The sequence below is a fragment of the Mustela nivalis genome (genome assembly GCF_964662115.1).
Source record: "Mustela nivalis genome assembly, chromosome: 1".
NCBI lineage: Eukaryota > Metazoa > Chordata > Mammalia > Carnivora > Mustelidae > Mustela > Mustela nivalis.
This window is the reverse complement of record NC_139020.1, coordinates 119,407,284-119,430,926: the sequence shown is the minus strand read 5'-3', so window position 1 is coordinate 119,430,926 and position 23,643 is coordinate 119,407,284. Positions and strand designations below refer to the sequence as shown.

The 23,643-nt window shown below is 38.7% G+C and overlaps 1 protein-coding gene across 7 annotated transcripts in view; it reads left to right on the top strand.

Moving 5' to 3' along the window:
- Positions 1–213: 213 nt before the first annotated feature.
- CD86 (CD86 molecule) overlaps positions 214–23,643 on the top strand; it is a 66,835-nt gene continuing 43,405 nt past the window's right edge. The window contains exon 1 of one of the 7 annotated variants that reach the window (XM_082740700.1): positions 214–349. In XM_082740700.1, coding sequence (XP_082596826.1) covers positions 336–349 — 14 coding nt within the window. In that variant the 5' untranslated portion in view covers positions 214–335. Of the gene's footprint in view, positions 350–13,857; positions 14,078–21,005; positions 21,220–23,643 lie in introns of those variants that run through there. The other 6 variants (XM_082740695.1, XM_082740698.1, XM_082740703.1 and 3 more) reach the window with 6 other exon arrangements.

Here is a 23,643-nt window from a genome sequence, read left to right as displayed (position 1 = left end):
TTTGAGGGAATTTCAAGAGGGGGAATTTTAGTCAGTCTCATCTTAATGTCAGGTCTGGAACTCAAGCCACTGAATTATGTTTAGAAATATATTTAGATGTAGGTCAATGAATTCAAATGCAAGGAAATGGTTAAATTTCTTCCACAAGTGTTGGCAAAATCTGTAGAAAAAAAGAGGAACAGCCTTTATTAAAGAAAGTTACAGGATATACAGTCATCGGGAGGAAGGCTTTCACAGGCGTGGAGGGGGTTGCTCCTCCTTCCACTGTAGCACAGACTAGTACAGACAGAGAAGAATCATTCCCAGACCTTAGCGCAACAGCTGACGCAGCTAAGATGTATCTCAGATGGTGAGTGAGCATTCTTATTATTCTTTGACGGGCAATTTAGAGTTAAGTTACCTCAGGGGTGCCTGGGTGGCTCAGTCAGTTAAGCATCTGCCTTGGGCTCAGATCATGATCCTGGAGTCCAGGGATCCAGCCCCAAATCGAGCCCCACATCTGTCTCCCTATTCGGCGGGCAGTCTACTTCTCCCTCTGCCTCTCACCCCACTCTTGGTGCTCTCTCTCAAAAAGTATAATCTTAAAAACAAAAAGGAGTTAAGTTACCTCAGCAGCAGGCTGAGGTTGAGGATGGTACTCTGTTTTCTGTCCTTCCTGCTCAAGAATGCTAATTTGTATTAAGGGTATATTTATGCACAAACCAAAATCACGAACACCTGGGAAAAAGAACAATCTGTGCTGTGAAAAATTAGATGCAGTCCTGGAAGCCATTCTCCCCTTCCGAGATCATCCACTCTAGGTTGATCCTGTAGGTCCAAGGAAGGGGATCTTTTAAAGAAATTTCTACTGAAGACATGTTTCACTGCCACTCAAATTTAAGAATTACTTGTGGTGCAGAGAAAGCTTACTGGTTTGGGTTTTTTTTTTAAGTAATTAATTTTGATTTTGTAAATTTACTTTTTGAATAACTTTTTCTTTAAGATTACATTTATTTATTTGACAGAGAGAAAGAGTGAGAGGGGGAACACAAGCAGGGGAGTCGGAGAGGGAGAAGCAATGCTTCCCGCAGAGGAGGGAGCCAGATGTGGGGCTCCATTCTAGGACCCTGGGATCATGACCTGAAGGCAGATGCTTAAAAACTGAAACATGACTGAAACACGCAGGCTTCTCTGTTTTTCGAATAATTTAGATGTTGCAGTTGTTGATTTTAAGAGTCAGAAATTTAAATGTCTGCATAAGCATTACAAAGTCTAGAGAGTAAATTTTGGATATACCAAGGCCAGTTTGGCCCCAGAGGCAGAAGAATGAGTTAGAGAAGGTAGAAGAGAAGCCAAGGCAAAGGAAGAGGAAAAAGAGGAGCAAGAAGAAAATGCAGAAGCCAGAAAATGAGTCACAAACAGGCCAGGGGAGATTCTGAGCAGGATGAGGTAGTAGAAAAAAGTAAAGTAATAATTCATTTAGCTCCCCAGTATTGAACATACATGATGTATTGTGTACTTTATTCATGATATGTCATTGGATTTTAATGTTCACAATGACTTAGACAGATAATACCTGTTTTATAGATAACTTAAAGAGCCTAAATAACTTGCTAGGGTCATACTGCTCATATAGGAGTGAAACTAAAATCTTTCTTGCTACTTTGCTCTGTACCACAAGTTTTCCTCACGTGTGGCACACCCCCAAGGCTGTGACTTACTGGAAGCGGTCACATCCACCCTCCAGTAGAGCCAGTTATTATTTATTATTGTTCTTTGAAAATCTAAGTAGCCCTCATCTACTCAGTGCTTACTGGTTCCAGAAAAAGCTTTGCTGATTTTATTTCAGAAGATTAGAATTTAGTTTCTAAGTAGAGTCTTTTTTCTTGCAGTAGAATTTTGATATAATACACATGTATGAAAAAAATTCAGAATGTATCCTTTTTGTGAAAATAGAGCAGTGATACCACTTGATTGCTATGTGCTATGCTAACGCTGCCTGCAGACATCTATAGAACCACAGGCCACTGTCTCTACTGTTCTTGTTAAGATTCACTGTTTCACAATGCCTGAAAATTGATAATGAACAGAAAATTTTAAAATATAAATGACCAATAAATAATGTGGAAACTCATCAGAAATAAAAGAAATGCTAACTAAAACAGTGAAATATTATTTTTCTTTATCAAAATGGCAGGTTTCTTTTTAAAAAGTAACTAACACGCAAGGAAGAAGCCTACATGTTTCTAAGGAGGGAGGAACATTTATACCCTTATTACCTGCTTACCGTAATGTAATCTTTCTGGACAAAAATTTGGTGATATAAATAAAAAACCCTTAAAATGTAAATGCCCTTTAACCAAGAAGTTCAAATTTAGGAAATTTATTATAAACATATAATCATAGGGACACCTGGGTGGCTCAGTCAGTTAAGCATCTGCCTTCGCTCAGGTCATGATCCCAAGGTCCTGGGATTGAGTCCCACATCAACCTCCTTGCTCAGTGGGGAGCCTGCTTCTCCCTCTGCCTGCAGCCACCCATGCTCATGCTCTCTCTCTTTCACTCACTTGCTCTTTCTTTCTGACAAATGAATAAAAATTTAAAAAAAAGACATAATCATATATGTTTGTAAAAGTTAAGTGACATAAATATTTTTCTTATTGTTTCTAATAGTGAAAATCTAAGAAACAACTGAAATATCTTAAAATAGATAATTGGTTAATTATGGAATATCCATAACAGAATACCACGAACCATTAAAAATTCTATTGTAGAACAATTTTAAATGTGTTTAGCTAAAGAAAAAAAGCAGAATTTACAGTGCCACTACTTTTATACATGATGCCTGTATGTTCACAGTGTTAATCAGAAGTACAGATGTTTTCTACTTTGTGCTTTTGAACTTGGATCACATCTGCAGGCAGAAAAATAAAACTAGATAATTTAAAAAATAAATCAATACTTGGCTTCTCTCAGAAAAGCTGACGGCTGTCCAGTACTATGTGATCACTCATAATTTGTGGAATTCCATTTTTAGGGTTTTGGCCTTTTGTGTTTAACTTTTTTCTTACTTGACTCCTCTTCAAAATATACTCACAAGATCCTGGTTTTCATAGAATGTTCTATGTGGAAAGACCAGAGTGCTTACTTCTGCAGTTTATAGCTGTGATGGCATGGCTCTAGAGTGAGTTGTATATTGGAAGGAAGGCCAGGGCAGTGGTTAAGGGGCCATGCTTTGGAACCAGAATGCTGGGGCTTGAATCCTACCTTCTCCTGCTTTCTGGCTGTGTGATCCTGGACCAGTTGCTTAAAAATTGTGATCCTCAGTTTCTTACCTGTACAGTGGGGATAAATGTGGTAAGTCATAAGTGGTTGTAAGCGATAACCCATGTAAGGTGCTTAGAGTCTTGCTCTGATAAGTACTTAGTAATTATTACTAGTTGTTTTTATTATGGTTACTATTAGGATTAAGAAATAGAGGGGAAGTGTTTCATCCAAGATTACACAATTACTCAATGGCAATGCTAGAACTAGAATTCAGGAAGGTTTTCTTCAACAAAAGTGTGCAGTACCCTCTGGGCCTGTTAAGACAGGCTGGGCTTCCAGTGAAACTGACTTGAAATAGACAGAGCCCAAGGACAAGGCCAGCCACTTCCAAGGAATGACTCTGATCCCAATGAGAAGACAAATACTAGAAAGGAGGGTGAAGCTAGGAAAACAGGGAGTCAAATTTAGGTGCAGGGGTGAAGGCAGGAGCAGAGGTGGTGCAGAAGAGAAGAGATGGCTCAGAGATCTGCTGAGGCTTTTATAGACCTCCAGCTCTGGGTTTCATGGTGGGTCAACATGGTTTAAAGACCCAAGGTCTGGGTGATTAAATAGACAGATGGGGGGGGGTGCTGCAAGTATAGCTATGAGAGGGTGCTTGACAGCTAGTAATAACAGAGGATGATGTGGAAACTAGGAGGGGCTAGACCAAGGAGACCCAGAGCCCAGGTATCCAGCTGTGGTTATCTCAAAATTACAGCCTAAGTTTGAAGAATAATAAACTAGCAGAAATATGATCATATTTGCTTTAAAAAATTCCTCTGACAGCAGAGCACAGAACTGATTCAGGTGATAAGGAGATCATTCAGGAAATTATCGGCATAATCCAAGGAGAGTTGTTGAGGATGTGAAACCAGGGCAGTTATGGTAGGACCAGAGAGAAAAAGATGCTATTTAGAAGATGTTTAAGCACAAGAATTGACAGGATTTGGTTTCTGAAAGATGTGGAGCTTGGAAGGAGAGATCTAAGTACACAGTGGCATCCTTCATAAAATGAGGGATATAGGAAGTGGATGGAGTTTGAGCCAGGGAGAAGAGATGACTGAAGGTGAGTTCATTTTTGAACATGCTGAATTTGAGATCCTGTGAGCAACTGGATGGTGATGCCCAAGTAGACAAGTGAATATACAGGTGCAAAGCTCAAAAAAGAGGTACAGGTTGAAACAGATATTAACAGTATTCATCATAAGTACAGCTGAATGCTGAAATTCTCATTGTGGGTGAGATCACTGGGCAGAGAAGATGAAAGAGTGAGAAGAAGCCAAGGATGGAACCTGGAAAACCTTGACATTTAAGGAAGAGATGAGGATGAAGAGTCCACAATAGACATCACAGAATGACTACAGAGATTGAAGCAAAGCAGGAAAAAAGTGATGTCATAGAAACCAAAGGAGGAGATAGATGCAAGCAAAAACAGGACATCCCCAGGGAAAAGCAAACTGTGTTACCAAACTTCTACATGGAACACACGAGCTACAATAGAAAAAAATCAATCTAATGACTAAATGTTAATGATTGAATTGTGTTCCCTCAGAACTGATATGTTGAATTCTTAACCCCAGTACCCCAGAATGTGACCATATTTGAAAATAAGGTCTTCATAGTAATAAAAAAGTCAAAATGGGGTCGTGAGGGTGTCCTAATCCAAGATGATAGGTGTGCTGATGAAGAAGAGAAAATTTAGACAGAGAAACATACATAGAGAGAAGACAATGTGAAGAGACATGGAGAAGAAGGCCATTCACAAGCTAAGGAGAGAAGCCTAGAATAGATCCATCCTTCACAACCCTCAGAAGTATCCAGCACTGCTGACACCTTCATTTAAGACTTCTGGCTTCCAGAACTGTGAGACAATAAACTTGTGTTGTTTAAGCCACACAGTTAGTGGTACTTTGTCGCCACAACCCTAGCAAACTAATTCACTTAGTGAGTGTGCATAATACATTGGTTGAGAAGAGTGCATATGGCTAGATAAAGAAACGGGGTGTCTAAGGAGGGAGGGAAGATAAAGGATTATGTTACCTAAGCTAAGAGAAGGAAATATTTCACAAAGCAGAGGGTAGCCACAGTGTCAAATTCTGCAGAAAGGTGAAGTAGGAGAATGACTGAAAATATCAGTCCCGAGGCCTTTGGTGACCTTTGCAGAGATCTCTCAGCTAAGTAGAAGGAGTAAATCATAGAGCTGGGAATACAGGGACAGCACATGGACCACTCCTGTAAACATTTGGCGATGAGAGGAGACCTCCTCTCTGGACCAAACTCACCTCTGCTGTTTGTAACAGCCACATGGAAACAACCTAGAGTCCAGTCAGCCAGACCTGGAGTTTTCCTTCTTCTACTTTAATTGCTAAACACAGGGAGTGGAAAGCAGATACTTTTCCCCACCAAACTGGTTTGAGAAGGCTTTCAGGAAGAAAAGGATTTTTGCAGCTATTATTTTACAAATTAGATTTTTAGTACTGACACAGATTCCATTCTTTTGTAAAGCTGTAAGCAAGTGGTTATTTGAGACTTCTCAGAACTGAAGACTGCAGTGAATCTGGTGATGTAAAAAAGAAACACAAGCAGAATTTTGGGACTCACTCATAATTTAAACAGAACAATATAGTAGATTTGGAATAAAGAAATATTAGGGGCGCCTGGGTGGCTCAGTGGGTTAAGGCCTCTGCCTTCGGCTCAGGTCATGATCCCAGGGTCCTGGGATCGAGCCCCGCATCGGGCTGTCTGCTCCGTGGATAGCCTGCTTCCTCCTCTCTCTCTTTCTGCCTGCCTCTCTGCCTACTTGTGATCTGTCTGTCAAATAAATAAATAAATAACATCTTTAAGAAATATTAAAGCAGTCTTTTAGAAAGTTCTGAAGTCAAAATGAGTCTAAAATTTGCTTTCTATAGTCTCAGTTCTATATTTTCTATCTAATATCATAGCTCTATATTATAGGGGATCAAATTAATCTGATTTGACTGTACTGAAAGATCTAATAAAAATAATAAGGAATTAATAGTTAAGTAAACCAATTAGTCAATATCAGCCAGGAGCTAACCATGGGATAAAATCTGAAAAAATACCCAAAAGATAAATCTAAATCATCACCCTCATGTTGCAACTATTTTCAACTAGAAAACAATACCAAGAAAACAATAAATCTTTATCAAGAACCTGATTGTTTTAAGGAATTGTAAAATACAGGGAAAAAATAGCCAACAGGTAATCTTTATAGTGTAATTAGGAAGAGAGAGCAACAATTACAAAATGACAAAAGCATGGAACACTATATCAAAAACTAACAATGTACCATATGGTGACTAACATAACATAATTAAAATAAAATGACAAAAGCAATCAAATGCAATTAATAATTAAGCCATTTTAAAGAATACATATAAATGACAAAAAAATGATTCTCTTTGCTAGGTATTAAAGAAATCGAATGCAATTAATAATTAAGCCATTTTAAAGAATACATATAAATGACAAAAAAATGATTCTCTTTGCTAGGTATTAAACAAGCTCCAATGAGATGTTTTCATTTATCAAATTAAACAGTAAACAGATGAATAATCCAATTTGATATTAGGCAAGAGATATACAAAGATATTTTCTCAAAGAGGATATTCAGATGACAAATTCAAATTCAATCATGAAAAGATTTTTAACATCATTTAGCCATTATGAGAATGAAAATTAAACCCACAGTGAGATATCAATATACATCTATTAGGATTGATAAAAAAATAATGGAAACATCAAATGCTTGCAGAATGCAGAGAAACTGGATCATTCATATTTTGCTGTTGAGAGTGTAAAATTGTATAGCCACTCTGGAAAACAGTTTGATGGTTTCTTATAAAACTAAACATACACTTACTATATGACCCAGCAGTTGCAGTCTTGGGTATTTATCCAGAGAAATAAAAAAACCTATGTTCATACAAAAACCGATACATCAATACTCATATCAGACTTATTTGTAATAGTCAAAAACTGGGGGGAAAATATCTATCGAGTGAATGGTTAAACAAACTATGGTACACAGATACCATGGAATACTACTTAGCACTAAAAGGAAAGAACTACTGATATACGCAAAAACTTGGAACAATCTCCAAAGAATTATGCAAAGTGAAAACGCCAATCCCAAAATGTTATATATCATATGATCCCATTTATATGTCATTCTTGAAATAACAAAATTATAAAGAAAAAAAAAACCAGATTGGATTTAGCCATGGGTGCTGGAGAAAGGAGGAGGTATGCAACTACCACGGTTAGCACAAGGGAGCCTTGTGGTAATGGAATATTTCCTTGTTACATGAATGGCAGTTGTTACATGAATTTACACATGTGATAAAATTGCATAGAACTACACACACACACACACACACACGGATGAATGCACATAAGACATAAAACTGGTGAAATCTAAGTAATCTCTATGGACTATACAAATATGCATTTCCTGGTTTTAACTGTTGTACCACAGTTATACAACACATTATCTTTGCGGGGGAAATGTGAAGGATACACAAGACCTCTTTATACATTTTTTTCCCAACTTTCTTGGCATCTTACATCAATTCAAATATAAACTTTTAAAAAAGTAATTTAAAGATATAACTCAACACCCAAAAGATAAATAATCCTATTTAAAAATGGGCAGAAGACATGAACAGACACTTCTCCAAAGATGTACAAATGACCAACAGACACGTGAAAAGAGGCTCAAAGTCACTCTTTATCAGGGAAATGCAAATCAAAACTACAATGAGATATCACCTCACACCTGTCAGAATGCTTACAGTAAAAAACACAAGAAACAGGTGTTAGCAAAAATGTGGAGAAAAAGGAACCCTTGTGCACTGTTTAGCGGGAAAGAAAACTGGTGCAGCCACTGTAGAAAACAGCATGGAAGTTCCTCAAAAAGTTAAAAATAGAACCTCCCTATGATCCAGTAATTGCACTACTGGGTATATACCTCCAATATACAAAGACACTAATTCAAAGAGATACACACATCCCTGCTTATTGCAGCATTATTTGCAATAGCGAAATTATGGAAGCAGCCCAGGTGCCCATGATAGATGAATGGATAAAGATGTGGTGTATATATGTATACATTGGAACATTACTCAGCCATAATAAAAAAAATTAAATCTTGACATTTGCAACAACATGGATGGAGTTGGAGAGGATTATGGTGAGTGAAATAAGTCGGAGAAAGATGAATTCCATGAGATGTCACTTATATGTGGAATTTAAGGAACAAAACAAATGAGCAAAGGGAAAAAAAGAGAGAGACAGACCCAGAGAGAGACAAACCCAGTAAATTTCTAACTACAGAGAACAAGCTGATGGTTACCAGAAGGGAGATGGGAGGGGGATGGTGGAACAGGTGATGGAGATTAAAGAGTAAACTTATGATGATCACTAAGTAATGTGTAGAATTGCTAAATCACTATATTGCAAATTTGAAACTACTATAACACTGTATATTAACAATACTTGAATTAAAATTTAAAAGTTAATTTAAAAAAGTAATTTAAAGAAACCCCAAATGCTTGTCTTCACTAAATATTAAAGAAATGCTAATGCAAATATTTTTATTTATCAAATTAACAATGTATGTTTCATTGGGGCAGAGATAATAATGCTAATGAGGGGGCACCTGGGTGGTTCTGTCATTTAAGTGTCTGACTCCTGATTTCAGCTCAGGGCATGATTTCAAGGTTGTGAGATTCTCTCTCTCCCTCTGCCCCTCCCCTGTTCACTCTCTCTCTCTAATAATAATAGTAATGAGTGTACAAGAAGAATAGTACTTTCATATACTATTGATTGTGGGATTATGAGTGACTATAACCCTTCTGGAAAGCAATTTGCCAGCCATAAGAAGCTTAAAAGTGCTTAAAAACACCTATTCTGGCCTACTGCCTATTTCTCTATTCTTAATAATTTTTCAGTTCATTCAACACCTTTATTCCAGGCCCTTGGCTACATACTAGAAATACGCCAAAATGAGTAACATGATTTCTCAAGGTAAATATATCAAATATGATGATTTTTTAAAAAAATAACAGTGAAGTCTGAGAGGTTCCACAGAACAAGGTAGCTGCTTTCCATTTGTCTGTAGGCAGTATGTCTTGGCTAAGTGCCTGAGTTCTGAGTCAGTCTGGCTGGTGTCAAATAATAAGTAGTTAATAAGTAGTTCTCTGTTTACCAGCAGTGTCACCTTGGGGAAGCTACCTCTCCCCCTAAACTTCAATGCCTTCATCTGTAAAATGTGGCGATGAGCACTTACCAATGCCATGAGGCTTTTGGGAATTTATAGTGAATGTGAAGTCTCGTGGGAATAAAATATTTCAGTCTTCACATTCTTTTCTTTAAATCTATTTTCTATGTTTTAAATTGTCTTAAATTTCTTTAGCTTTACCTTTCCTGATTCACTTCTAGCAAATGGATTCTTCCTTAAAACCCAGAGGTCACTAGAGTAAATCTCTAATTATAGATAAAAGAAGGACAGGCTCAGTGCAGTTGAATAAGGTGAAAGCCAAACAACAAAGCCACCTAAAATATATTTTATGTAAGGTAGGATGCCAAAAACATTAAAATATAATCCTGTTCCATAGCTGGTAATTACCTATGTCTTCACAAAGCTATGAAAGCCCTGTTTTAGTCTTCTGGACTTCAAATATGTTACATCTGCTAATGTCTGCTCTTAATTTACAAAGACCTCTTTGCTTATTAGTCATCATGGGTAACGTATTCAAATTTGCACTTCTAATTCTAGAAGATCTATAAACTACCACTTTTGTTTATCGTAAAAATGCTTATTCCTCTTCTGTAATAACTTCACCTTTAAGGATATAGATAAATAATGAGACATGGAAAAGATTTACATACAAAAATGTTTATTATAGCATTATTTAATATGATGAAAAATAAGAATCAAGCTAAATTTTTCATAGTAGGTGAACAGTTAAGTAAATTAAAAATGAAGTTGGTGATAATGATGATGTGTGTGTGTGTGTGTGCGCGCGCGCATGTGTTGATGACTTTTTAATGATAGAAGGACTCATAAGTCTATGGAAACATAAGGAAAATAATGCATAGAAACAGCATAGCAAGCAAGTATGTCAAAATAGTCATAGTGGTTACCTCTAGATTGGTAAGATTGCAGAAATAGGTTTTTTTTCTTTGGAATTGCTAAATCTACAGTGAATTTATATGGCTCTGCTAAGCAGAATGAAATCAAGTTAAAAAGCAATCTAGTGGTGAGGTATAATCTCTAAGTCCGGAGTGGCAAATGTAGAATGCTTGCAGTTACCCTCAGAGAACAGAAGTGTGAAGCAGGCCTATAGTTTATTAGACCCTCGTGGCACATGAATGGTGGAAACTTCATTACACAAGCAGATGAGTCTCATGTTGAAAAATACTGCTGGTCACCATTATGTTGTCCTGTGTGCAGTACAACCTAATCTTATTGTTTGACAGGAGTTAGGAAGGTAGACTTATAGGTGAAATCTCCTGATTTTTTACACATTGTCTGGAGGTGTGGGTTTGGCTCAGGCCACCAGTTTTGACCTCTAACCTCTGTTAGTACAACACAGGTTGAGAGGAGAGTGAGATCACTATGGATGGGAGAGCTTAAGAACATATCACGTTCCGGGCTGTAGTGAATCAGAGCTAGAAAAGAGGAAGCTAAGACTATTAGCTTTTTCATTTATTCAATAAAATTTTATTTAAAGTTGAGAAAATGAAGATGAATCAGATAGAGATCCTACTTCGCAGCTACTAAGGGAGAAGGTCTCAACATAACATTTCTTACCACATGGCAGGCATTATGGCATACTATATCACATCATGTAATATTTCATTTAATCCTTACAAATCCAGGAGGTAGGTAATATTATTATCCCCCATTTTCCACAAGTGAAAACTAGATTTTAGAGATGTTAAATAATTTGTCCAGGTCACATAACAGATACAGAGTCAGGATTCAGGACCCCAGTCTAATTCTAGACGAAAGCTCTGAACAAGCATTATGAGAGCATATATTATGGGAGATCAGAGGAGGATGAGATATCCCTTAGCAGCAAGACAGATCTGTGGGTGGAAAGATTTGTGCTCAGAGAGAGCTGTATTAGGGTCCAAAACAAGCTCTGACAACCAAGTGATAAAGCTGAGAATTAGGGAGCAATGGGTCTGGCACAGTGGGTAAAAACTAAAGGTTGGTGGGCCAAAAATAGTATACACATAGACTATAATCTTTAAAAATTATTACTCAACCATCAGAAAGGATGACTACCTGCCATTTGCATCAGCATGGATGGAACTGGAGGGGATTATGCTAAGTGAAATAAGTCAAGCAGAGAAAGACAATTATCATATGGTTTCACTCATATGTGGAATATAAGGAATAGCCTGGAGGACCATATGGGAAGGGAGAGAGAACTGAATGGGACGAAATCAGAGAGGGAGACAAACTATGATGGACTCTAGACTCTGGAAACCAAACTGAGAGTTATAGAAGGGAAGGGGGTGGGAGATAGAGTAAAGGCATGGTGGGTACTAAGGAGGGCACAAGTGGTGATGAGGACTGGGTGTTATACGCAACTAAGGAATCCTTGAACACTATATCAAAAACTAATGATGTACTATATGTTGGCTAATTGAACATAATAAAAATAAATTAATTAATTTAAAATACAAAAATAAATTTAAAAATTAAATTTAAAAAACTAAATTATAATTAGTTACCTATATTTTAAAAATCTGGAGAATTCACATAAATCAGAATACCTGGTAACGCTGGACCCACATTCCCATGTTTTTAAGAACTGGTGAATCTGGAAGAGACTGCTCAACTGCCATTGGGGTAGTTCTACTTGTTCTACTTCTACTTCTTCTTCTATTATGTGGACTACTTTGCTCATTGATTTCCATTACCTGCCAGGACCCTGCAGGCACTTGAGTCTAAAAGCCTTGCCCTAGTCAGTGAGACATCAGCAGGTGGGAAGGAATAACCAAGTAGAATAAGATAGGAGAGAGCTAGGAGTTATAGAAGCTAGGGGTTTTGAGAATGTGAACTCAGCAAGACACTTCCCCCAGGACGCCAGATCCTATGGCAGAGAGCCTTGACCTTTTCCCTTCTGACCGGGCTGGAAGTGGTCCCAAGATCTTTGCTTGGGGATTGGAAGGAAGTGGATTGGTAGAGAGAGGGGAACTGGACTGAGGGCTCAGCAGAGAAGTGGAAATTTGAGGGACATAGAGAATTTAGACAGCAGGGAGCAGAGAAGTTAATATGTCCATGCAGCGACTCACCCAAGATTCTGTTTTTAAGAGAATTCTCTGGCTTATTAAGTGTTCCTGGTTGCCAGGGGAAAAAAGTTAGAAAAAAGAAAAAAAAGAAAACAAATGCAAACTCAGTCTCTATAATGCCTCGAGTTGTGTTTTCACACATAGAGGCAGAGTGATCCCTCTACACATCACTTAGGTTTTGATCTGAGGGTCCCATTTAGTTCTGGGATACCTCCGGAAAAACATCTCCTTGGATTAAAGGAACTTTGGGCAGGTTACTTACTTCTTTAAGCCTGTTTCTTCATCTGTTAGAAGGTTTAAGAATTCCCCATTTTCAGAGGGTAAGGATTAAGTGAGTGAATGGAGGAATACGAAATACACGGCAGAGAGCAGGAAGGAATAAGTGATTGCTGTGATGGGCAGCGGTGGGGCTGGGAACCTTATATAGGTGTTGTCCCTGAATCTTTATAATAACCATATAAATTAGGTATTATTTTCCCCATTGAAAAAAATGAGGAAATTGAGGTTTAGAGAGGTTTAGTAACTTACTCAAGGATGCAAAATTAGTAAAAGGTAGAATGGAGAGATTTACTTAAAAAGAGCCAGACCACATCAAAAAAGTACACTGACATTCTAATGATAGTCATATAGCGTTATCAGCTAGAAATGAAAATAGATTCAATTCTATAGTCTGCTAAAACCTTGAGATCACCAGCACTATGTCCCTAGGCAAGTGGCCTAACTTCTCTGAAACTCAGTTTCCTTATCTGTAAAACTTTGTACATTTATTGTATAGATTAAATGAAGTAATGCACGAAAAGTACTTAGCAGAATAGCTAGTTTATAAGTGATCAGTTAGGGGTGAATGGGTGGCTCAGTCAGTTAAGCGTCTGCCTTTGGTCCTGACCCCAAGGTCCTGGGGTAGAGCCCTACGTTGGGTTCCCTGCTCAGCAGGAGCCTGCTTCTCCCTCTCCTCCTCACTTGTGTTCTCTCTGTCTCTCTCTGTCACTATCTGTCTCTCTCTCTTTCAAGTAAATAAATAAAAATAAAATCTTAAAAAAAAATAAGTGATCAGTTAACAGATATTAACTTTAATATTTACTAGACCAGCACTAAGTATTAGGAATGCAAAAGGAATTAAACATGTTTCCTGCCCTTGTGGAAGTCAGGACAGGACATCTCTGTGAGTAGTGAAATTTTAACACAAGGAGGAAGCTGTTGTAATGAAAGAATAAATGACGTGACTTGGGAGGGAGAAAATACAGATATGGTGAAAAAGGAGGGAAGGATGGCAGGGAAGTTTCCAGCTGTGAGCTATGAAGTGATCTGAATCTCAAAGTAACAGGGGAGTTTTCCATACAGAAAAAGCAAGAAAGACATCCCAGGCAGAAGGAATAGCTTGTGCAAAGGCAAAGAATGTAGAAAGTCCTGAAAGGTCTAGAAGGGCCAAGGGACAGTGAAACAGTTCAAGTGTGACTACAAGGTAAGTTATGTGGGTTGACTGATAAAAACAGAAGAGAGGGGGTGCCTGGGTGGCTCAGTGGGTTAAAGCCTCTGCCTTCGGCTCAGGTCATGGTCCCAGGGTCCTGGAATCAAGCCCCGCATCAGGGTCTCTGCTCAGCGGGGAGCCTGCTTCCTCCTCTCTCTCTCTGCCTGCCTCTCTGTCTACTTGTGATCTCTCTGTCAAATAAATAAATAAAAATCTTAAAAAAAAAAAAAAAAAGCAGAAGAGAGAAGTTGGATTCTGGCTCTGAATGGCTTTCTGTGTCTTCCTAAGAAGTACGGCCACTAGTCCCTGAGGGAAAAGGGAGCAAGTCTTCAAAGCAAGGAAGTTTCATAATCAGATTGCTTTTGGTAAAGGGTAGTGATAGGGTAAAGAATAGTGAAAGGGAAACAGCCAGGAGGCTATTGCAGTAGTCCAGACAAGAGGTGACAGAGACCCCAAAACTGGCTACCAATGAATTGGAAGTGGGTGGTGAGGAAGAGGAAGTGAAGGCTGACATAAAACAATGTGTGAAATCCAAGATATGAAAATGGCTAGCTCCTTACTTACCACAGTCATCCCAAAGGACCAAAACAAAAACACAGAAAACCTCTTTTAAAAATAATCTCTTTTGTTTGTATGCAAATAGGCCATGCACAGTGAAAGTGCAACTCAAGTATGATGACAAATACAATATTTTGTTTCCAATACATGAATCGCAGAGATTGGTTTACAAATGCTGTCCTTCCTAAGAACACCAACCCCTTGCATTAAAATGTTAGCCGACCAGTACAAGGCTTATTTGAGATTATTTCCCACCTTAAACCAGATTTGAGGAAAGCTATTGAAGACACTCTTCGAAAGAAGCTATCTTTTACTCCTATGGCTGAAGAGTAGGAAGAGTGACATCTTGTTTTACTGGAAAATTTCTTCCAACTAGCAACGTGTCTGTGTGGTGATGGACCCTTAGACTCTTCCAGATAAAGGCATGTGAAGGGAGCTGCAAAATTATATCTCAATGTTTCTGCACCATCAACTTGAAAATTGCAAATTCAGCTTAATAAATGCATATTTTAAGGGTTCCCAGAAGTCTTACGTGCATTGCTTTTGGTTACAGAAACGCCACAGGGAAGTGAGCCTTTGAGTGTGCAGGGCTCCCCTCCCTCAACCCTCTTGTGAAATGGAAGCTTTAAAAAATCCAGTGGTTTTTTATTTTGTTTTGTTTTTTTAAAAAGCTTAGTCATATTGGCTGTGTTCTATATGTCCCAGCATATTTTATTTTACTTTGTAAAGCACATTTTATTTATGCTCTTATGTCAATATTTTGCATAAACAGGTGCTTTCACAGATCATGCTGCCATTTGTTAAAATGTGTTACTTTTGTTATGTATTAGATTCCCTCCTCTGCATAAATAGGAAAAAGCATATGGACCTAACTCTTCAAGCCACTTTTACATTTAGAGTATTACCTCATTTTATTTCTTCTAAGTAAAGTTTAAAGGAAATGGCAAATGTCAGATGCTTTCTGAAAGAAATGACAGTTTCTCAGAATGTGTAAGTGCAAACCCTTAAGCAAATGGGCCACTTTAAATTCAAAGATCACAATCTTCCGAATTTGGGTTTAGTGTTCCCAGGTAACACTAAAGATTGGAAGGATAACAAGTTTGGAATCATATGTTTACTTTGTTGAATCTGAAATGTGCTATCACTGATGTTGGTAGTTTATTGGTTATCAATTTTTTAAGCTTGCTGCTATATGTGTTTCATTCATCTTGGAAAGATTTTTATATAGTTTTGTTATTTGTTAACTAATAAGTCATCTTTTGGGTAAACTCTCGGAAGTTTGGAGATCTACGATTGTATTGCAAACATTATTAGATAGCTGTGTGTATTGTATGTATTGTAAATATTAATAGATAGAATTATTAAGTTAGAAGTTAAGTATCACTTTAGTTTACCCTTCTCTCAAGTGAGCTCTCTACTGTGCCGTCCATGACTGATGGTCATGCAGACACAGGGACCATTTAAAATATGAACTGAAGAAGAACCAATATTTCTTAGAGAAGCCTACTCCTTTTACTTCTTCTTTTCTTTTCTTTTCTTTCTTTCTTCTTCTTCTTCTTCTTTTTTTTTGTATTTAAAACTCATTATTTACTACTTTTTTTAATTGTGTTGTGTTAGTCACTCTAAAATACATCATTAGTATTTGATGCAGTGTTCCAAGATTCGTTGTTTATGTACCACACCCAGTGCTCCATGCAATATGTGCCCTCCACAATACCCACCACCAGGCTCACCCATCCCCCACCCCCTCCCCTCTAAAACCCAGTTTGGTTCTCAGAGCCCACAGCCTCTCATGGTTCATCTTCCCCTCTGATTTGCCCCAATTCACTTTTTCTTTCCTCTCTTACTCCATGTTATTCCTTATGTTACACAAGTAAGTGAAACCATATGATAATTGACTTTCTCTGCTTGACTTTTTCTTAATTGTGACCTATACAACCTAGTTAGAATCTACCACGTGCTCTTAAGGAGTTATTTAATCACTAGTACGCCCTACGAAACTGAAGTTATGTTGAAAATCACGCGGTGGTAGTCCCTTGACATTATTGGATTGGTCTAGGTCTCCTGCACTCACCTGCAGGCCCTGGCAGAGACCCTCTGCTTTTGCTCATCTTGTATCCTAGGACCAGCCCAAGGTCTACACTCTATTAAAGCTGGCGAAGCGTTTATTGAATGGATGAGGACAAATAAAAGTTGAAATTCCAAGCAGTGCAATTATGTCAGTGGATTTTGAAGTATTATTGGAAAATGGGAAATATTATTAAGATACAAAGATGGGTAGAAACAAATGTGAAGCATACAACATATGTATTTGTTTGTCACGAGAGTCTATAGTTACTAGTCCCCCTGGACACTTCCCAGAAACTCCCAATTCTGGGGGTGCCACAGCACACCTCCACCCCACTCTGCCATGTCTCTGCCAGACCCCCAACCCTTCCCAGAGCCTGGGTTTGGGATGGCTGGCTCCTTACTGGCTGGGCTTGCTGTCCTCAGCCTGAGCTCCACGTGATGCCATGACCTTCATCTCCCCACTTGCCCATACTGCTAAAGGAACAGTTCGTCCAAAGACCACACCCATCCCGGGTACAACAGTACTTTTTCTAAATGTGCACATCCTGATACTGGCCTTTTGACAATTTTTCCTTATCCTACCTTTTACTAAATGCTAATATAATCTTCAGTCCAAATAAATGTATCTTATTGCAATAAGTTCGGATATGCTTTATTATGCCAACATTTGGTTTTGAGAGAAAGTGCAGACAAGGATCTGTTGCATTCACTTGATAGAATCTTATAAACCACTTGGCGTCCTTTGCCTTTCTGATTTCTCCTTAGAGGACACCTAGGCAAAAGTGTGTCACTGAGTCCTAGTTTCTGTGCTAAGAAGTTGATCAAATATAAATTAGAAACAATACATGTTCCTTCTTTCTTAGCATGCATGAATGATGGGAGTGAATTTGCATCATGAGAAAGTGAAAAAAGCAAGACACCCCAGGGCAGCTAGGGACACCAGCCCAGGACTAGAGAGGAGCCTGAGCTAGACGTTGTAAGAGTGAGGGTCTCTCCCTACCTTGGTAACCTTCTTCTAGGATATAAGTATGGAGGCTGAAAAACTTTGGCTGAGAAAAATAAGATTCAACCTCCAGTGCCTAACTGTATAAAATTGCTCTTAAATGTACGCCAACACTGTATCTCCCCCTCAAAGAAAAAAGAAACTTACTACGTTTCTAAGAATGTTCCTCCAGAAACATGGAACTGAAAGCTCTTTTTTATTAATTTGGCCCTTAGAAAACAATGGGACTTTTTAATGTACCTAAGGAACTGACATAAAAACTTATGATTCTGCATGAGAAAGATGCAGAAAATGGCAAAATAGAGGGCAGAAATACAAAACTAGAGATGTTTTGCAGCAATATTTTATGTATGGTATTTGATTCCAAGTGTGCAACATGGAGAAGTGAACAGTGGACTGTGAAATTGATGCTAATTTTCTTACCCACTAGTGGAGAAGCCCTCTAAAATATCATGTCATTAACTTAGTTGCTTTACCAGAAATCAGGGCATGTGGTTAGTGTGTGTGTGTGTGTGTGTGTGTGTGTGTGTGTGTGTAATTAAGAGACTTTATTTTTAGAACAGTTTTAGATTTACAGAAAAATTGAGCAAACAGTACAGAGAATTCCCATTTACTCTCTCCCCTGCACACAGTTTCCCCTATTAGTACCATCTTGCATTAGTGTAGTATATTTGCTACAATTAATGAACCAATATTGTTAATTAAAACTCACACTTATATTAAGTTCCCTCTTTGGGTTCTACAGGTTTATGGGCTTTGACAAATTTAAAGCAAGTGTCCAGTATTACAGTATCGTGCAGAAAGTTTTACTGCCCTAAAAATTTCCCTGTTCTCCACTATTCATCCCTCCTCATGATCCCTGGCAGCCACTGATCTTTTTACTGTCTCAGTGGTTTTGCCTTTTCCAGAATGTCATCTAGTTGAAAGTACAGAGGCTTTTGGGGCTGGCTTCTTTCATTAAACAATATGCATTTAAAGTTTGTCCATGTCTTTTCATGGCTTGATAGCTCATCTTTATTCATCACCAAAGAATACCTCATTTCTGGATATACCACAGTTTGTCTATCTATTCACTTACTGAAGGACATCTTAGTCACTTCCAGTTTGGGGCAACTATGAATAAATCTGTTATAAATAGGAATATTTAATTCATGAATATATGTCCATATGTGTGGACATAAATTTTCAACTCATGTGGGTGAATACCTAGGAGTCTGACTGATGGGTAACATGGTAGGCTTGGGTTAAGTGGTGTAAGAAACTGCCACGATGAGTTCCAAAGTGCCTATCTCATTTTGCATTCCCATCAGCAATGAATGCAAGTTCCCATTGTTCCACATCCCTGTCAGCATTTGATATTGTCAGGTGTTTTTTTTTTTTTTAATTTTAGCCATTCTAATAGGTGTGTAGTAGTAGATCATTATTGTTTTAATTAATGATTCCCTAATGACATATGATACTGAGCATTTTTTTTTAATTTTTAATTTTTTATAAACATTTATTTTTATCCCCAGGGGTACAGGTCTGTGAATCACCAGGTTTACACACTTCACAGCACTCACCAAAGCACATACCCTCCCCAGTGTCCATAATCCCACCCCCTTCTCCCAAACCCCCTCCCCCCAGCTTTTAATATGCTTATCTACCATCCATCTGTGTATCTTCTTTGGTAAGGTGTATAATCCAACCTTTTGCCCATTTTTAGACTAACTTGTTCTTTTTATTGAGTTTTAAGAGTTCTGTATACATTTTGGATATCAGTCCTTTACAAGGTATATGTTTTGCAAATATTTTTTTCCACTTTGTGGCTTGTCTTTGCATTCTCTAAGCAGTTACTGGGTTTATGCTTTTAGGAGGAAGGGTTTTAGGAATGCATTTTACAACAGCAGTAAAAGAAAAAAATTATAGCAAGTGTTTTACACTCTCTTTCAATCAGTACGAGGGAACCCTGTCTGTGAATCCAGAAGAGTTTCAATAAAAGGGAAGAGTCAGGTCCTGGGAGTGGTGGCTGGCTATTCTGCTTTGTGAGTTTGTGCAGCAGGGCTGGGAACAAGAACAGTACCATCCTGAGCTACATGACTTGTAAACTAAAAGGAGTTTTGGAACTATGTGTACAGTCTGAATTTCTGTCCATGAATCCAAGTATGTAAGAAATAATCACTTTCCATATTTCCTTTCATTCAACTGAATCTCACCTGTGAGACCCATCTTGCCAGTTGGATAAGGGACTCCATCTTGATCATACAGGGGTGCCCTTCCCTTCCTGCAGCCCAGCCAGAATTCAGGAAGCTTACTTAATGTCTGGAAATGGAGGAAGTGCTTCAAATCCCAAGTCTGTCTTCGTTGCCTTAGGCAACCTTACCATCTGAAACATGGTAGTCTATGAATTCTGGCAGCTCTGCCCCCACGTTATAATGGGGAATGAGGTTATCAACTGATGCCTAGGGTCCAAGTGTACTGTTTCTGTAGGCAAGAACCATACTCCCAAAGCTTTTATCCCCTTGGGAGCACTGAGAAGGGGGTGCTTGGATCCCACTGCTCACAGGACCCAAACACATCTGCCCTTCCTTTCTCTTGTATCTCAAAAACACTCTCTTTCTCTTCTAGGACACCTATATTTCTTCCATGGGCTTTCACCAGAGTCTAAATGTGTCTTGACTTTAGGTCTGTTATGCTTTATCCCCTGCAAAAGATCTATGTGTCAAGAAATTTCAGAAAACAGAGGTGCCTGGATAACTCAGTTGGTTAAGCATCTGCCTTTTGCTCAGGTCAAGATCCCAGGGTCTTGGGGTTGAGTCCCAGTTTGGGCTCTCTGCTCAGCAGGAAGCCTGCTTCTCCCTCTCCCTCTGTTCCTCCCTCCGCTTGTGCTCCCTCTCTTTCTCTGTCAAATAAATAAGTAAAATCTTGGAAAAAAGAAACCTTGGAAAACAAACACTGACATTTCAAAAACTAGTGCTGCTACCATTATTTGTGGAACCGATTTTGTCTTACATTGGAACCACCACAACCTAGAACATTTTTAGATTGCCTCTTGACCAGTGACCACAGGAAGCCATTTATGTATAGCAAACAAATAAATGGCTGGAATTGGAAAATTTGGCTAAGTGTCTGATCTTTCCAAATGTCCTCAAGTTTCTAGTTCTGCCCTTCCCCACCCCCGAGTAGGTCCTAACTATGTGGTGCCAGAGGAATATCTCTTGGACACAGTTGAGCAAAAATATCAGGAAGGTATCTATTTCCCTGTCTCAGCTACCATCCATGGCCACTCCCCTCCTGCTGCTTTTTCTTGTAGCCTTGACCTCCTCAGACACGAGGACATTTGGGAGTAAGGCATGGAGGAAGCAGCCCATACAGAAAGCAGCTTTCTGAGGTTACTAGTAACTTCCTCCTTAATAAACACAAGGAACTGATCTTCTTCATTTTGCTTAACGTCATCTGAGCATTTCATACTGTTGAACGCCATCAGTGCTGAACCCTGTCTATCCTTGGCTCTGATGACCCTTGGGTAAGTCCTCCTTATCAAATTTTTGAGTGACATAAGGCTTAGAGTGATGACTAATACAGTGAAAGACATATATGGGATTCACAGTAATTCTGATTGGCTGAACACTGACACATAAATAAGATGGGGCCAGGAGGTGTGATCTGTCCAATACAACTGTTTATAGGCTTATGTGATCTCTGACTCATTAGTGAAAGTCATCTTATCACTGTCCATTCCATTCCATGAGCCCTCTCTGCAAAGAGGTATGTTGATAAATTCAGGAAGTTAGGTGCCAGTGGGAGAACCACCAAGTTGATTAGGGTTCTAGAGACCACATCATATAAGGAACAGTTGAGGACACTGATACTTTTTAGCCAAGAAAAGAGGCTCTTAAGGAAATTTATGATAAAAAGCTTCCAACTATGTGGAGGGTTCAAAGTAAAGAGGTTAAAATACATACACCAATAGTTTTAGAAAACAGGACACGGACAGCTGTATAGTACCTATATGGCTGGGGAGGGAGAGGTAGGAGATTATTATAAAGGAGACCTTTCTCTTTTAACTGTCTTATTAGGTAGCAAGTTTTCTAACATAAGTGAGAAAGCAAAGACTAGACATCCATCTACTAGAGAGAACATTGAAGGGGTCTTTGCTTCACAGTGAGAGACTGGGATGACCCTGAAAAGCTAATGAAGTGTTAAAGTGAGAGAACTCCATGACACCATGATGTCTTCTATTTCTGCTGCCAGCCTCACCCCTTATTTGCCATGAATTCAGTGTTGTAGTGCATTTGGACACTGCTCTAAGCAGGAGGTGAATGAGGAGATAAGAGAAGAAATGGGAAAGAAAACGATAAAACAACTTTTTTAAAAGAACCTGCTGTATGTCAGGATCTGTGTGAGGCACCATATATATGTCTTCTTATTTGATCCTCACAACAAACTCATGAGATATTTAGTATTACTTCTGTGATGAAACTAGAGTTCAGAGAAGTTAAGTGACTTCCCCAAGAACACACACGTTTCAGCTGGTGGAGCCAGATTTGAACGCAGTTTTCTGTAATTCCAAAGCCCTGTGTGAGGTGTTATTTTTACTCACCCTTTATTTATGGTAAATGATACTGGTTTTTAAAAATTTTCATGTTGCTATAAAGATTCCTTCTATAATAAACTGATTCAAATTAAGTCAAGAGAAAAAAAAGTATATAAAAAATAATACAGATTTGACAATGATATGAAGTGGTACTAGTAGCTAGACTAGTTAAAGTTTGGGAAGTACTAATTCCAAATATTTTGACAGCAAGACTTTCCAATTTAGTCTATTTTATATGACTGCTGAGTACAAGGAAAAGAAGGAAACTTGAAAACTGAGTGGAATGTAAATTAATACTTTTGTGCCTTGATACATGGGTAATTTCACTTGTTACAATAAGGAAACTAAATGGACCCTTTCAAATAAAAAAAATATATATGATTGTAAAATCCAGAGGAAAACCCCAGGTGGGGCCTATCCGAATAAAGGATGAAGTTTCCAAGGTATGCACACAGAATGGCTGAGAGGAAGTGAAGACCCTATGAGTCAGGGGCCAGGACTCACGCAGGAGCCCTTCGGCTTTGGGAGGCCCTGGAAGGAAGGTGAAGGAGTTGGCAGGTCAGTTTGGGGAAGAATGACCATCACCTTTCCTGTGGTTAAGGATAATTTTTGTGGTAAAAAAGGTCAAAGTGAGAACCGGGAAGTCTGAAAGGAAGACAGAAAAGTATGAATAAAGACTAGGTAGCTGCATAGCCTGCTCTGTGCCCGGTGATTTGCATGCAAGATCCCACCTGTCTTGCAGAACAATGCAGCAAGGATGCTGGTCACCTTTCTTGCATGAAAAGACTGAGATGAGGAGATGTTCAGTAATGGGTTCAGAGCTCAGGGGTCAAGCCATGATTTGACCTTAGCCACCAGTTCCAAACCCATGCTATGCTACTTCCCCTGCATTACACATCCTTGCTTGGGTGCTCCTTCTCAACTCAGACAACACATAGATTTCCCTTTGTTACTTTTAATTTCTCCAGTACAGCAGGGCACAACTAGCCTCTGAGAGAGTGGAAGAGACATGCTCAGAGGGAGCTGCTCCCCTCCTGAGTGCAAATGCTGCACGCTCAGAGGCATATAAATGCCTCCAAACATTGAGCAGAGGCCTTCTCAAGGCCCGACTGGGTCAGAAAAAGAAACCAGACATTTGAGACAAGATTATTATATGAGTAAACCCTGACCCTGAGGAAGCACTAGGTTTGGAAAAATCCGACTTGGCATTCACACAGCTTTCAGTCTTCTGCTTGGGACTTGTTTCCAGGCTCAAGAGTACCACCCACTTCCAGAAATAGGAGCCAAGGCAATAGAAACATTGTAGATTATGACAATTAGGATTAGATCAGGATAATTTAAAAATGGGCTGTG